The sequence below is a fragment of the Periplaneta americana genome, chromosome 14, assembly GCF_040183065.1.
Source record: "Periplaneta americana isolate PAMFEO1 chromosome 14, P.americana_PAMFEO1_priV1, whole genome shotgun sequence".
NCBI classification, from domain to species: Eukaryota; Metazoa; Arthropoda; class Insecta; order Blattodea; family Blattidae; genus Periplaneta; species Periplaneta americana.
The window spans coordinates 107,508,892-107,525,781 of record NC_091130.1 but is presented as its reverse complement, the minus strand read 5'-3'; the positions used below and the strand labels follow the sequence as shown (position 1 = coordinate 107,525,781).

At 34.9% G+C, this 16,890-nt stretch overlaps 1 protein-coding gene across 2 annotated transcripts in view; it reads left to right on the top strand.

Annotated features, from left to right (window-relative positions):
* Positions 1-9,200: 9,200 nt before the first annotated feature.
* The window catches only part of Glut4EF (Glucose transporter 4 enhancer factor), a 293,098-nt gene continuing 285,408 nt past the window's right edge, over positions 9,201-16,890 (top strand). For both annotated transcript variants that reach the window (XM_069845865.1, XM_069845864.1), the window contains exon 1: positions 9,201-10,256. In XM_069845865.1, the coding sequence (XP_069701966.1) occupies positions 9,867-10,256 (390 nt within the window). In that variant the 5' untranslated portion in view covers positions 9,201-9,866. The remainder of the gene's footprint in view (positions 10,257-16,890) is intronic.

Sequence of the window (16,890 nt, the reverse complement as noted above, 5' to 3'; positions counted from 1 at the left end):
GAAGCTATATAACCATAGTAATTGGAAAAGCATTATAAAATAATCAATTAAAAAAAAGTACGTGTCTGTATCAAGTAATGGACATTTTGACAAAACATCTCTTCATAAATAAGATCTGGGATAAGAAACATGTAGTAACTGTTGTGTTGCTGCTACTTTTGTGGTCTATCACAAAAAAAAAAAACAACAACAGAAAAGCTCAACGTTGTTTTGTGTATGCCCAACTTCCAGAAGCACAAATAGATGTAGTGACTGTGATTTGATGACTGATCTAATGTTTGACGATATTAATCCTTTGAATCTGGAATATTGGTGCAACGAAGGATTTAAAAAATTTTCTGAAGAATTACAGTATACAATAGGTCCAAAAATTACTAGAAATGAAACAGTTCAGAGAGGCAAAAGGGACAGCACCAGTGAAAGAACGGTTAGACTTAACTTTGAGTTTATGGCAATTGGTGATTGCTACAGGATGCTGGAGATGCTACAGTATTTGAAGTTTCACGATCATCAACATTCATACCAGAAGTATGTTGTACTTTCTTGAAAGTGCATAGTAAAAGCAATTCAAAAGGGGAAAATACAAACAAAAGGATCCATATTCAATAAGTGTAGCCAAATTCTAGCTTTTGCCGATGATGTTGTCATTACTGGAAGAAGGTTAAAAAATGTAGAGGAAACATTAATAGCATTAGATGCGCAAACTAAGGCCCTGGGATTCAAGATCATTGTCAAAAAATCTATGTACATGAAAATTTCTAGAAGCTATGAACCTCAGAATAATACCAACAACAAGAGGATATATGTTTGAGAAAGTTCAAGAATTTGTATATCTTGGTACATTATTAAGATATAATAATGAATTAAGAGATGAAATTCAGAGAGGAATTAATTTGGCGAATAGAGCCTACTATGCACTTTTACCAGTGTTTAAAAGCAAAATAGTAACCAGAGAAATCAAACTGAACATATACAAGACTCTAATTAGACCAGTGGCAACATACAGCTCAGAATCATGGACATTAAGAAAGGAAACATGTACACAAATAGCAATTTTCGAAAAAAAGATACTGAGAAGAATTTTCGGAGGTGTACAGATGGGCAGTACATGTGGAATCAGATACAACAAGGAGCTGTACGATATGTTTAAAGAACTAGGTATTGAATTCTTCATTAAAATATCTAGATTAAGATTGTTGGGACATGTTGGACGTATGGAGAACCTTAGGAAGGCTAAGATGGTTACCATACAAAAAATAGAGGGAACAAGGTTGAGAGGAAAACCACGATCGCATTGGATGGATTGTGTGGAATGTGATTTGGCGAGGTTTAGAATCCGGAATTGGATGAAGCAAGCTCAGGATCGTGAAGAATGGGAGAGGATCATTAATGAAGTCGAGGCTCTCTTGGGCTATAGTACTAATTAAGAAGAAGAATACTAAAAAATTATGTAAAAGGTAGCTAACTCTCTTATATTGCAATAGGTATAGTTAAAAATACAATACTGGTACTTCTTGAGAAACTGGGAGGGGTGGGGGGGGGGGAATCCATAGCAATCTAATCGATTATAACTTACATTTATTTTACTACAAAATTTGTAGTCAGTAAATTTAACATATTAATATTGTACTATAAAAACTGGAAAATAAGGAAATTAATGTCTTCGCAGTACGATATTCTCACTTTCTCATGTTCGTTGTCTGTAAATCTGTATGTAATGAACAAATGTAGGTGTTTGAGATCAGAATTAGTTGCACTTGCTGATCCTCATAGACTGCATAGGAGCGGATGGCTCCTATGCAGAAATTCGTAACTGCCATTCATATGATATGGAGAAAAGAGATGGTACCAGTAGTTGTCATACTTGCTGAACTCTTTTCCCACATAACTGTATTTATTACATGTTGCTGATTAATTATGATCTAGCAAATCTAGCTTTCAGGTAAAGCTCCCTGTGAAGCAGACTTGAATAATTTCAAGGGAAAAATTGTTTTGGGGCCGGGTATCGATCTCTGGATCTTTGGCTGAGTGCACCAATGCTCTATCAACTGAGCTACCCGGGAACTTCACCCGACACCATCTCAATTTTTCCCTTTATATCCACATACTTCGAGTGGATTGACAAGATGCCAGAAACCCACATCGAATGCACACAAACTCTGTGTGACTTGAAATTAAAATTCGCGAACCTCTTTTTACACCTCACTCGATTTTCTGTTAAAAATAATAGGCCTATATAAGGCCAATAGAGAAGTTTGTTTATTTTTTTAGATCCAGCTAACCAAGGTTTATTTGCGTATTGAGATAGGTTAATATTTCATAAATACTTTGCATTGCTCTATGTATACTTGGAGGTTAAATTTGGAATCTAGGGACATGGTTATCTTTCTTCACAGTTTCGCTTTTCCTAGCTATACTCCTGCTGGAGAACTGTTTCAGTAACAGATTACTTATATAAAAGTGTTAAAAGTTGTGTAATCAAGATGTATAGATTACTTATTATTAGAGCCAGGATTTATATGCACAAAAAGAGTCTGATATATGCAACATCAAACCAGAAATATACAAAATCAATTTATTTAACATAATTATCAAGTATCGGTAACAATTGTCAAAGTTCCAGATCAATACTGTGCGCATGTGCAGTGCTTGTAGTTAGGAATATGGGAACACATGTTTAAACCTTCTTGCCTACATACAAGACGATTCTCGACTAAGAGTCGGCCCATTTCCGGGCTTAGAATATGTTGTCCTGTAAACAAAAGCACGTGTATGAGTAGGATGCCATTGGCTGATGGAACCTTACAACTTCTATGCTACTTGGCATAGGTGAAAATGTAGTTCGCTGTGTATTTCGCAAAATCAACATATCACTTCAATACAGTCATTTTCTAAAACAATTTGAAACATTGTTTAGTTATATAATTATGAAAACATGTCATAAATTCATAATTATTTAACATATTATAATTATGGCATGTAGCGCATGCGCAGAAAATGCTATGGAAGGAAGGATAAGAGCAGAAATTTAAATTTCAATTTTGCAAGATGACTGCTCGCATAGAATATGTTAAGCATCGGAAAGGCAAACCGTTGAGAAGTGTCGAAAAGCAAATTGTTCTAAATGTGTTCAGTAAATTCTGTGAAAAGTATCCAATATTAAATATTTAGGATATAGTGAATTTGACGGCAAGGTTTACTAGCGTTTCTTCACCAAGCATTAACTCTGCACGCAGTAAAGTGATAATGGTAAATAAAGACCTACACCAGGTAAAACGCGTAAACACAAAAAACCTGTGACAGAAGTGCAGTGTGACGAGTTTATAAAAAGTGTAGTGCGTTGTAAAGTGCATCATTTTTCTTAAAGAACGAGCCACCTACAATAAATAAAGTGATTTCGACTTGCCGAACTCCAAGAAGACAAGTCTTCACAATATTCTGCGGGAGATTCGGTTTGAGTTTGTACTGAGAAACAGAAAGAACATTATTTTTGACCGCGAAGATATATTGTTGTGGCGTAGAAAATATTTGAGGAAAATACGAGAATATAGGCGAGAGGGACGTAAGTTACTATATTTTCTTGACGAGGCATGGATCATCGGAGGTCATGCTGTTTCTAAAGTGTGGGTAATTCTACCATAAAAACAAAAAAGCAGGCGTTTTTGTCAGGGCTGACTACCGGGTTGAAAAATTCAACTGGGAAAGGTAGGCGTCTCATTTTACTTCACATAGGAAGTGAAGCTGATTTTGTGGAGGGTGAGGAGTTCATTATGGAATCAAGGAAAACCGTGGACTATCATGAAGATATGACCAGCGACGTCTTCATAAATTGGTTTAAAGGAATTTTGTCTTCGCTTGCACCTAACAGTGTAATTATTATGGACAATGTGTCTTACCATAGTGTAAAGTTGGATCGCGTTCCCACTAAGCAGTGGCTGAAAAAAGATATGATCGAGTGGATGCGAAAAGAATGGGATACAGCACAGACATGGTGAAGGACGAACTGATAGAACAGATAAAGAAAACTAACGTTAACGAGAAGTTCGACAAATATGTTGTGGATTCTATGGCAGAACAAGCAGCTCATAGTGTTAAGACTCCCTCCTTATCACTGTGTATTAAATCCCATAGAAGCCGTTTGGAGCAAAGTGAAAGGGTATGTTGCTCTACATAATAAATCTTTTAAACTTAATGAATTCAGGACCTTACTAAACGAAGTCTTAAAGTTGGCAACACCTGATATGTTGCGGTCGTTCATACGCCATGTAGAAGGAGAGGAGGAGAAATTCTGGAAATCGGACGATCTGTGCGACACCATTGTTGACCGGTTCGTTATCAACCCAGCTCAGTGCAGCAGCAGCAGCAGCAGCAGCAGAGGTTGAAGAGGAAGAGGGGAGTTTCCTGGAAGGAGTCCGCGTCTTGTCTGATTCTGATTAGGTAGGCAATTAAAATAACTTCGTTATTTTATGTCTTTCATACATATTAGTAGACCTCTAACACTCTTAACAGGCCTGTTTATGACATTGGATCTGGATTGCATTCATATTTACTTACTTTAGTCATCATTTTTCCGATTTTCTCGTAAGAACGTAACCTCGACCGAGCTGTGACAGTTATATACAGTTAAAAGTGACAGCCACATGGCGGGTAAAGTAGTGCCGCAATTCTGTCCAATCACAGCAGCTCGCGGATGGAAACCTTTTGCAACTTTGTTTGCAGTACAGTACAACATATTCTTAGCCCGGATATAATTTTTACTGTACATTTTAAATTAATTGTTAGAGAAAAAAAAGACCTTTTCCAAGAAGATAAATTTTAACATATTCAATTATAGTAATTTCACATTTGTGTAAGTTTCTTTCTCGTTTTCGATTAACATTATAACCTTTACATTCCTAACTATCAAAATATAAACTATAATATTTAAATAAAATATAGTTACATCTTTTTCACAGAACACGTCTGTCCTCAAGCCTTCTTTATTTGTTACCCATTGCTTCAGGGTGCTCTGGAACGATTATTTTGTAGGTGACTTCGCGAATTCACACAGAATTTTCCTTAGACTGATACTGTTAGGCTTTCTCTCTCAAGTGAGAATATTTGTATCTTAACCAAGAACAAACGTCTATGTTACGTTTCGCGCGTATTGAGAAAAAACGGCATCATAATTGATTGTTGTCGGCAGAGTGACTACACTTCATATGAGACTACAATAGACCTTTGTTTAGAGAGAATATTGTACTGAAAAAAAAAAACTAAACATTCGAAGTTTGCATATAATTATGGCGATTTGTGCAACAAAATCCTGAAAATATGCTACAATATATGCAAAATGGACTATTATAACCAGAAACATCCAAATGTGTAAAAGTATGCAATATTAACTCTGCATATTCGTTATCACTAGGGCCAGGATTTATATGCAAATGCATAATATTTACAGGCACTTTGAAAATCATGCAAAAACAGTTTTATATACGTTTTGAACATATGTGTCCCTTATGATCCATATCATGATTCATGTCGTGGACCTTATCGTAATCCTTGTAGGGTCCATTTCATGATCCTTATTGTTGCGCTTGTCGTGGTCCTTGTCGCTGTCTTCGTCTATGTTCTTGTTGTAGTCCTTACAATTGTAGTTGCTGTTGCCTTCGCCATGGTCCTTATCGTGGTTCTTGTTCTCTTTCTCATAGTCCATATCATGGTTCTGGTTCTTGTCGTGGTCCTCGTGCTCTTTGTTCTTGTTCTATATCTATCATTTCTTAATAATATTGTTTTTCCCCTACGAAAAGTGACTTCTTGTCACACGGTTCCTTCCATACTTTCATAAAAGATAACAGAAGGTAATCAGGGACCTGTACCAGAAATGGACAGATTACTAACAACATTCTGACTGGTGTGTACTTTGGAATATGGTGGAAATACGCGTGCACTGCCAGATATCTTCCTGCATGGTTATATCGATATCGTGTGAACCGTGCTATAGACCTTACTTTCGCATCACCAAGAGTCGTCCCATTCCTTTTGGGGGGATGGGGAACTGTACACTTCGAAGCTGTAGTGCTTGTTGAGTGGTTTCCTCAAGCTTTTATCGGAATAATATAGCCGTGTAAATATCTTAAAATCATCTGATTGAAATTCTGGCTGATATGTAGGCCTACATCTATTATCAGGCAGTACCGGTATATCTCACTTGACTATGTGTGTCAGAGGAAGAACAATTGTTTGTATGCATCTGAAGTCTGACTAGTGTAATATGTAGCTAGTCGGCGATGTATGCAATGAAGGGAGAAAGGAACTGGCCACCCTACCCCATTATATCCTGGCGTAGTTGCCTCATAAGTTGTGCCTTCTTGATATCACTTGTGAAGTTCAGACCTGTCTTCGGACAGTTAACTAAACAACATAATGAACATTTCTTAGAATCATGTCATGCGCGCACATGTTTGCCGCTATAAACCTCATGATTTATGACTGCTATAATTTTATGCCCCTGTTGACTGCATTGCAATGAATTGATTAAAGTAAGTGGCGGCAAAATATAAACTGCCAGGGACGTTGCAGATACGAAATTCGTGCCTTCCAAAAAATCAAAGACGTTGTAGTTGTATCAAAAAATGAACAAATACACATAGAAACGTTGCAATGCTGTATTTTAAGCGATGCTTCGTATCGATACTGAATCCCATATTACTTAATTTACACCCAAAACGCGTTTCTCTGCCATGATTTCCGTCAACACATCCTTTTTACGGAAATAAGTCCACAATTTACTGTAGGAGGAAGAATTTTAGCTTTTAATCACAACACAGTAACTTTAGTGTGGTTAACTACAGATCCCATTCGTCTTGCCGCTTTCAATATTTTTGTTTCGGTATGCTATTTTTCTATCGATAGCAGTAAACTATCGAAAACTCAATATCGAATCCAGTTATACTCAGTATCCTATGTAAAGTATCGATAGTATCGCAATGTCTCTATAAACTGTCCTGGGCGAAAGAATGTTTAAATACAAACCAAGTTAGAATTGGCACCTTTGTTCTCAATAAAATAAGTATGTTGAGAGCCAAAACTTTCTCTTTTATTATTTTATTCTTCAAGAATGCGGTGCATGGTAAGCTAGCCCATATAATCCGCCCCTGCGAAATTGGAATCTTCAGTACTTTCCCTGCAGGAATCCATCGATATTATGAAAGATGTGAAATAAAAACTATCTGCTGCAACAGGAGAATTTGGAATCAATATTTCTCGGAAGTTCCAGGCAGTGATATTGATAGATAACCAGTTACTCTACTTTCCTCACTGTATGCAAGATCCTAAATGCTGAAGAGGTACTGTCTCAGGAGGGCATATCTCCAGAAATAATGATCTTAACGGTACTGATGTACAGTCCTGTAACATCTTGCGATGTCGAAAGATAGTTTTCTTCATACAAGAACATTTTTATCTGACAGACGTCTCTCATTTACACGAGACACTACGGTATATGGAGAAGAATCTTTTATGCGCTGTGCAATGAAGTAAACAATGTGTGTGTTACTCGTTCTTAATTTCTTTAGCAGTTTATAAAGAAAAACTGATTTTTGTGTTGTTTTGTCTATTTATAGCCTATACATATAAACCTACAGCACTATTGCAACATTTTGCATTATACGTGTATGAGGAACCACATTTCAAATATTCAGAAAATATTGCGAAATTTGTGCAGTGCTTGAAATATCAAACTATAGTTAATAATATGAAATAACGATTCTGGAGCACTTTGAAACAATGGGAGCAATGAATATTATGAGGAGGAGTGAGCGAAATTAGCTAATATTTGCATTTACATTTTTTTGTTAGAAACCGGATTTTTATGTATGCCTACCGGAAATAATTATCTAGTAATTAATAATAAAATTACTAATTATTAATTGCTAATTACATACGGTACATTACATATTTCACTATATTTTACTACGTACATCGTACATATTTCTCAGTTTGATGTTACATAAAAATTCGGGCTATAATCATTAGTACTTCGTTAGCAATTGTTTTTGGTTAAAAAAACTCTCTTAGGAGAGTGTTTGGGGTTTTAAGCTGTTTCTCTTTTTTATGTAGTTCATCTAAATAAAATCCTTTCTAATTTTGTAGTTTCATGAGTCAGTACTAGCAACAGTAAAGCTTATTTGACAATTATTGAAAAAAAAAGAGTAGACCTACTCGTTATTTTTCGATTTTTTTCTACAGAAGAAAGATGTATTTTATAAACAGGGTTGAAAAGTAAAACGCCGCTACGTTTCCGATGCTTTTCAGTTTTCGCCGCGCCTTCTCACCAAGGTTCAAATTCCTCTCAATAGTTGGGAGCACTGAGTCAAGATCATTTTAGATACGGGACAATAGATGGCAGTTGTATTCATAAAAACACGTTATGTTTCCTTTACGCCTTTTCAAGAGAACGAAAAATGAAATTGAAGTTCTTATTCATTAGTAAAGTTAATGTAGAAATAAAGTTTCAAATACTGTATTTACATTATTTCATTGCTATTTCTCATTATATTTATATAAAAATAATATGGAATTCCAGAAAACATTCGATAACATATTCAAGGATGATTGCATACATTTTAAATCTTTAAGTTCATTCTGCATACACCATTATATTTAAAATGATTTCATTATTGTAGTTTCAGATATATTTTCATTTTGTTTGCATTTCTGATGTGGGGAGTAAATCCGCAGAATGTAAGTTACGTAAACAAGGTCAAACAAGCCCGGCAGCTGACGTCATGTAAATGCCATTGTGGTTGTGACATCCATATTTATTAACAATGAAAACCACGCATCAAGCAAAAGGATTATGGAAAACTGTGTGATGAAATATTTTAAATTCACTAGTACTTGTACATGTTAAATAATTCAGTAACTCCTACAGTTTTCGTCTACATAAGAGAATTTCCACACATCAACCGTTACTTCTTTTATAAAATTGCTTTTTCTTCAGTGTAAAATAAAGTATAAACAAAAGAATCACGTTTCCTTATTAACTTAATGCAGACACCTTTACACCTTTTGCTTTTATATGCTATCAACGTAACAGCAGCAACCATTAGGAAAATATAGGTCAGGCATCGTTGAAAAAGCCAATGGGATTGCAGGACTTGTGATCACGTGGGTTTGTTGTTATCTGTCAGCTGTTGGGCCTGGGAACCGGCCGGTGAATTTTGCAGCTAGCAGCTGAGCTCGACAATCCAGCCAGTCACGGAGAGGGCCGACAACAGACAGCTGATCAGGTCACAGCTAATGTAAAGGGAAACCGGCTTGAACAATTTTTTTTTTTGGTAGGATACAATCCTTTACTATTTCATTATGAGTGTGGTATGTTTACATTGCCCTACATCTCCATTGATTAATGCAAGCTGTTTAATGAAGTGTTGCTACTTCCAAGAATATCAACAAATACTGTCATCGCGTAAGTGGTGTTACCTTGATGGTGTTGTTTCATGAGGACATAGGAGGAACTGAAGAAATATAAGAGAAATGCAAGACGTGTAAGACAATTTAACACTTCGTATATGATTTTGATATGTTTTAATGAATCAACTAATTCTGAAGTTTTTTTTGTGTGATTGTGATTGTGTCGAACTATTTTATTTTAAAAGTGAACTATTTTATTTTTTAAAAGTGAAAATCTTTACTACGTAATCAAATTCATTGATAACAGAGATCAGTGAACGAAATCCTAATTGTGAACAAGTGTTTCATCTGGTGCGATTTAAGTGACCTACTTTAGGTAACGCTGTGTATTTAAACAGTTCTGTGCTCTTTATTTATTTTATTAATTGTTTTTGGCAGTGGTCATACAAACATTAATGGTTTGAACAATGTCTACTGGTAAAAGATTAGCAAAACGTTCTATAATAGGAACTAGAGTTTGCGCCCAAGGTGAAGATGGAAAATTTTATTCTGGTGTTATTCATGCAGTCAAAACACCTGGAAACTCTGAAGGATTCTCCGGTGCCGCGGGAGAAACGAGATATTCCGTACGATTCGATCCGTTACCTGGCAACAACAAACGGATTATTTCCACGATGAAAGAGTACAAGGAAACGGAACTGATAGGTCCTGGGTTTCAAGCCGTGACAGGATTTCGACTTTTGCCAGGACAGAAAGTTTATCTCACTTACAATGGTCGAGAAATCTCCGGCGAAGTGACGTCGCACCAACCTCAAATTGATGAAGTAACTGTCAATATAATACCACCAGGATACGAGGTCAGTACATAAATCAGCTTGATGAATACACTAACATCAATTTATTTACATGGTTAAATTGCATGGGAACACAGTGCAAACAATAGTCATGGGCCTATTTATTTCAACAGCTGAATAATATCACATTGTCATTTTTTTATCCTACAGTTGAGTGCAATTACGTCTTATAAACGATGTTATTATTGTGTTATTTACACCATATAATACTACTGTCAAATCGCAAACTCCAAATTTGAATCCATGTACTTATTTAGTCAAAAAACTCCTGAACTAGAAGCCAAAATTACGTATCCATTTTAGCGATATTTCCTCACCGCAGCGCAGTCCTATCTTTTTATAAGTTTTGAAATTTAAATGATTGATAAAGCGTGCAGAAATATTAATAATCGAAGCGGGTTTGAAGTACCGGTACAGCGCGTTTTTTTTTTAATAAAAAAATTTACTAAGCGGTTCGGTATGTTGTATTTATCTTTTCAACATATTTTACAAATTAATCATTTGTGGAAATTTTGCAATAGGCGTACTTTTGTTTAAAAAATATTCTGTACTCTATAGCGTTGTAAATATTTTATGTTCTCCCTATAGTATGCTATAACATAATTATTTTTAAGTCAGTTTTCTCAGTTCAAATTTAACTGTAGAGAAGTTATGTTGTATTTCTACCATCTTTCTTTTTCTTTTTTGTTCATGTTCGTAAACACTGCTTCTGCGCATCTCCGGAACAGCAGAGGAAACGTCACACGCTCTCTCTCGCCCGGCCGGCCTTATGACGTCATAGCCGTCTATAGCGCAATTCTGTTGTTATGGACCTACCAAAATGCGAATCACAGTATTATGCATTCTTTCGGAGAAAGCACCAAACCGGTTAATCTACTATTACTACTACCGGCACTACTACTGCTAAATAATAATAATAATAATAATAATAATAATAATAATAATAATAATAATGTATATTAAATTTATATCAATAATAATAATTTAATTCCCCTTATATTATCCTCATGTGACCATTATAATTATCTTTTAAAGTAATATATTGTGTAACACGACTGCATGTACCCGTGAGTTTGAACTATAATTATTTGCACAACTACTATTTCATTATTACAGACGCTCAAATTTGCAAGTGAATGAAGAAGTGTAAAGTTTCAATAACGAATATTTATTTTTTTGTTGCTTTTAATTATTGCGATATTGTAAACATTAGATTACTGTATTTTCACATAAATGCAATATTTAATATTTAGGACAATGACCAAGTTAATTTTAGCATGATATGATATGTGTGTAGTGTTAATATTATTCGCGTTGTTCAGAGTGAAACTAAGACTTGAATTTCATTTTCGATGCAGTAGCGTATCGATGTCATTCCATGGTAGGAGTAAAGAAAATAAATGTGCAAAAAAAAAAAAAAAAAAAAAAGAGGGAGAAAATTTGGGTACATTCTATTTTAGAAAGCAGGAAAATAAATGCGAATTGTATACGGTAAATTCTCCGCTACTACATGATGAACAAACATTTGTCGAGTTTTCGCATGACAGTCTTTTTCTCAGTACACGACATGGTAGAAGAAAATAAAACAAAATGGAAAGATCATGTTGACAGAATGGCAGAGAATAGGCTACCAAAGAAGATAATGAATTATCGCCCGATCGGGAAAAGGGATCTGGGTAGACCTCGCAAGAGGTGGCTGGACGATAGAGACCGGAACAGGTGATATCACCTAAACCTTGAAGGGAGAAGAAGAAGAAGAAGTCTTTTTGAAAGAATATTTTCAAATATTGAGCAAGATTAAATTCTTGTCTTCAGAGAAATCTTTACTGCCCGCTAACTACGTACTAATGAGGTACTCGATAAATGAAATAATGAAAACCCCTCGCTGTAAAACTGTAGGGAACATATTATCTGTGGTGTTCGGGTAAAGGGGTATAAGTCATTTTTTTGTCCAGGTGGAATTTTGTTCCCCAGATGAACACACAAGTTAAATTATACAAGTGGGTGTGCAAAAATCAAAGAATACAAGCAGTTGATGTGTTTTATTTGCGTAGAAAATTATTTGTAATAAGGGTTCCAAGTTTAATTTCCATTTATCTCCGAACTCATTTTTATGACTTATCTCTCTTTACCCAAACACCACAGATATGCTCTCACTACGATACTGTTAGCATCACTCTTGTTACACGAGGAATGATCAAATGTAATACAACTGATTTTATTCGTTTTATGTATTTCAACTAATTATATAGGGCCTAAACTTTAAATTTTGTTACATTTTTGCTAATCATAAAATTTCCTCTGAATTATTGATAGAGTCTGGAAAAATAATGTCATATTACAGCTTGATCTATAGCGTACAGAAAAAAATGCATGATACAGTGTTGAAATCCTATCACTAATAAATCAACTTCCAAAGAGAGTAAAGAATAAAGTGCTGTAAAATACTAAATACATATTATAATACAGTATGCGCCAAAACAAACAGTACTGAAATTATTGCTCATCTGCTGTCCAGCAACGAAGTATATTTATTTATTGTATACAATAGTTTGAAATATTGTGAATTCAGTGTTGTGTTGATTTCTGAAATTATGGTTCTCACGTTTACGCCACGTTAAAGAGCAGTACCAGGAGCGATTTAACAATTCGCACACCAAATAACGCAACAATGTTAGCTATCGTCGAGAAGTTATAATGACATTATCCTGATTTTCAAATTATGTTTGTAATTTCAGTACTCCGTATGACCGGAAATAATGCTCGACAATAAACACCATTTCCTCTATTGTGAGAACCATAATTGAAGACCTGAGAATGATAAGTGGATAAAGAGCGAGACAGTAGTTTTCAGACAATCGAGAAAAACTATTTTCATCATTTTTTTCAACGTTCAGTAAATATCTTAATAGTCATTGAAAAATTTCTGATATTATTTTAACATTTTATATCATTAAAGTAAATATCAATCGAAACGCCAGTGAATTATTAATCAAAAATGACATTGGAGTTATCCAGTTCTCACTCACAATCAAAATTCTGAATTTCTTTCAATACAAAATGACAAAAATGTGAACTTACAACATTATCCACCTAAATAACTTTGCTTTAAATGTGTTTTACTATAAAGAAAATAATCATTTCATGTCATTGTAGTAAAAATTAACTAAGTCCCTTTATATTATTTTTAACAAATATAAGCAATAACCGTATCCAGTTCTCACACTCAAAGAAAGAACTCAAATTACTTCAAAACAACATGTGTATATAAATATAAATACTATTTACTACAATATTATTGTCTGCTGTTAGGAAACACATCATATTCATATGCTAGTATTGTGACTCTGAGTCCATATCTGTGTCCTTTTCTTTACTATTCCCACCTACTTCACGAATATGATCATACCACAGTTTATACACTGGAGGAATGAACTTCTCAAGCTTCAAAATATCACCCAGTTCTTTTTTTACTTTTGGCAATGGTGAATCGTACAGATTTCCAGCTAAATCCAAATTAATTTCATCCACATGCATTCCTTTCTTCTTAGCAACAAAAGTATCGGACACGAATATGTTGTGTGTCACGTTGAGAGTGAGATCAGGATAAGTCAGGTCTTCGTCCACTTTTCCTTCTAAACAAAAGTTAAAATCTAACATTTGATAATATTCAGAACTATTTAGTTCTCGTTGTATGAAGTATTTGACTACCATTTCACACCAATAGATTGAGTGAGAGCTGTAGTTGCGTTTCGCACTAAAATCTCAATTTCATAAAAATGGTCTTTATTCACTTATCATTCTCAGGTCTTCAATTGCAGAAATCGACACAACACTGAATTCACAATATGTCAAATTGTTGTATACAATAAATAAATACTTCGTTGCTAGGCAAACGTGGACAGCAGATGAGCGACAATTTCAGTTGTTTGTTTTAGCGCATATTGTATTATAATTGCTATTTCAATACCACTCATAGGCGGCATTGACGACAACATTGAACATAGATTGGACAGGGCCTTAAAAAAATGAATAAGGCATTTTAAAAATAATTTTCCAGAAATGAGCAAAGAACTGTATTTTTCAAATATTTTTGATATTCCGCGACAAATTTAATAAATTCAATCCAAGACACAGGAGACACCATTAAAATCCAGGACGTCTGAAAACCCTGATTGGAAGTGTCCTTTTTATGGCCTCCCACTCAAGATTGTATAGTTTTGTTTAACAGCTCAGCTATTCTTAGTTGATTACTAGCTTCTCTTTTGAATGAAATGTTTTTGTTATTATCATTAGCGAAACAGAATCGTCCTTTTACTTATACTGAGGTTGGAGTGGGTGAAATCAAAATGCCACAATTCCAAATCCTTTGTAGAATTATTGTTGATATCACTCACGGACAGTAACCATATGACATGTTGCGATGGCTGCGTGGCCCACATCATCAGACTGTCACGCAAGCGGTCTGGATTTGAGTCCTGGTTAGGCATAGGATTTTTCGGATAAGAACGATCATTCATAAGTAGGATGACCAGACAATTTTTTTAAGAGTATTATACTCTTTTAGAGACTTAATACGCTATATACCTGTACTCTTTTATACCTGCAAATATTTCCAATTATACTTTTTTCTTTATTTTTTTACAACGTATTTGCTAATTTATTGTATTGTAATTTTTAAATTCCGAATACTTAGCGCAAAATAGAGTTAACAGTTAATCATAATATAATGTAAGTTGATTTAGGTGCTTAGGTATGAATCATTCAGTTAATTTTAACATTACTTGGTGCAATAAGATCGACTTCCGCTTCCGCGTGCTTATTCGTTGGTTAGATGTCATCAGTCTTACGTACGGGGTGTATAAAAATGTTTGAAGCGGTTTCAAAGTATCACTGTCGGTATATTATTTAACATATGATCACACAATTGTATAGTTAATAGAAAAACTCGCCAAGTTTTTGACATGTTACAGTGCTCGATATGTGGCCCCTCTAGAGACTGTGCACACATCAACTCTGCAATGACGTTCGTCCCACACTCGATGTAGGATATTTGTACATTTCAACAAAGACGTTAATGATGCGAGTCCGAAATTCTGTCAGATTAGCCAGTAATGGTGGCACAAACACTGAATCATTCACATACCCCACAAAAAAAAAAATTACAAGGGGCTACGTCGGGAGAACGTGGAGGTCATGACAGCAGTTCGTGCTCATTCTTGATACAATACATCCATTGGTTTCGGAGTCTGGTGTATCACGAACGGGAACGCGAAACTGGCCCGTATGCGCTCAACTGTTTCTTCATACACAGGAGTATGACCCATTGATTTCCCTTTACCGAAACTTAATATAGTATATGGTACTCTCTTTGTCAGTAAATTTCTGGTCAACCTATTCACTAGTTATTTTTCAAGTTGTATGGGTTTTACGAGAATTGTGCCTTGTCAGTGCGGTCAGTAATTACGTTAGTATAGTATATTAACTTGGTCGAGTAATAGTGCACTGATACAGAACAATGTCGGTATTTCTGTATCTTACACAGGAACGAGTGATAAATACATCTTCAAGCAGCTCGTTGTCGTGGAAACGATGACAACTTTGGATACCTATATGCTATTTTCAGTGTTGTTATTGTCATTCTTTAAAGTGGCTGACAGGTTGGAGAACTGGATAATTATTGTTCTCTTGGCTCTTTTTGCATTTTATGACTGGAAAGGGATTGTTGGATGTAGTTCTTATGACATGAATAATGCAATACATGAAGCCTTTTGGATAGACTACAATAAAATTGACATGCAGTTTAAAGGACTGCTACAAAATGGTATTATTATTCACAAGGAAATTGTGAAAAATAATAGAGACTTTGAAGTCTAATAAATAATGTATGTAATCTTCGGTTTGGCTAAAGAAAAATTGCACTTAGAATGCGGAATGAACTTTGCACATCACTTGACAAAGGAAATTATATTGAGCTGATGAATATGAAAAATTCACAAATTATTTTGTTCAGTTCAACAGTATTAATTTACGTCGTAAGACCCTAATTCAATCAATATCGAACGTATCAATCATCATCAGCTACGGCTTGTTTCAGATTCAGTGTGGTTTTTAAACATAGGTTATCGATAATAGTACATTATGCAACGAGCCTAAGACACGAGGATGTTTATGAAACGAGCGCAAGCGAATTTCATAATTTTCATACGAGCGTCTTAATTACCATTATAGGCAAGTTTCATACGACTTTTTATGCTCGACCATATTTCCAACTTGAAATTATTCATAAGTATTCATGTTATTGTTATGTGAGTGAGTGCAATAGCCTACCTCATAAATTGTGAGATGTGCGCAGACGCGAAAATATTGATTTTTTCCTCGAAACGAATGTCGACGACCTTGATATAATCTAGAGAGTAAGATAAAAATTAATCTTGATATAACCTTGAAATTGAATTCGACATTGAAAAACGAGATGACAAATTGAATTTATTTGAATATTATTTACAATTAACGCTAATTATTATAGTAACAGAACAGAACCTTCTGCGACAGTATTGGATTTCCAGCCTCCGTGACATTTCCCTGGTTGTCTTTCGATTGCATATCCGAGAATAATCGAAAACCTGAACTCTAA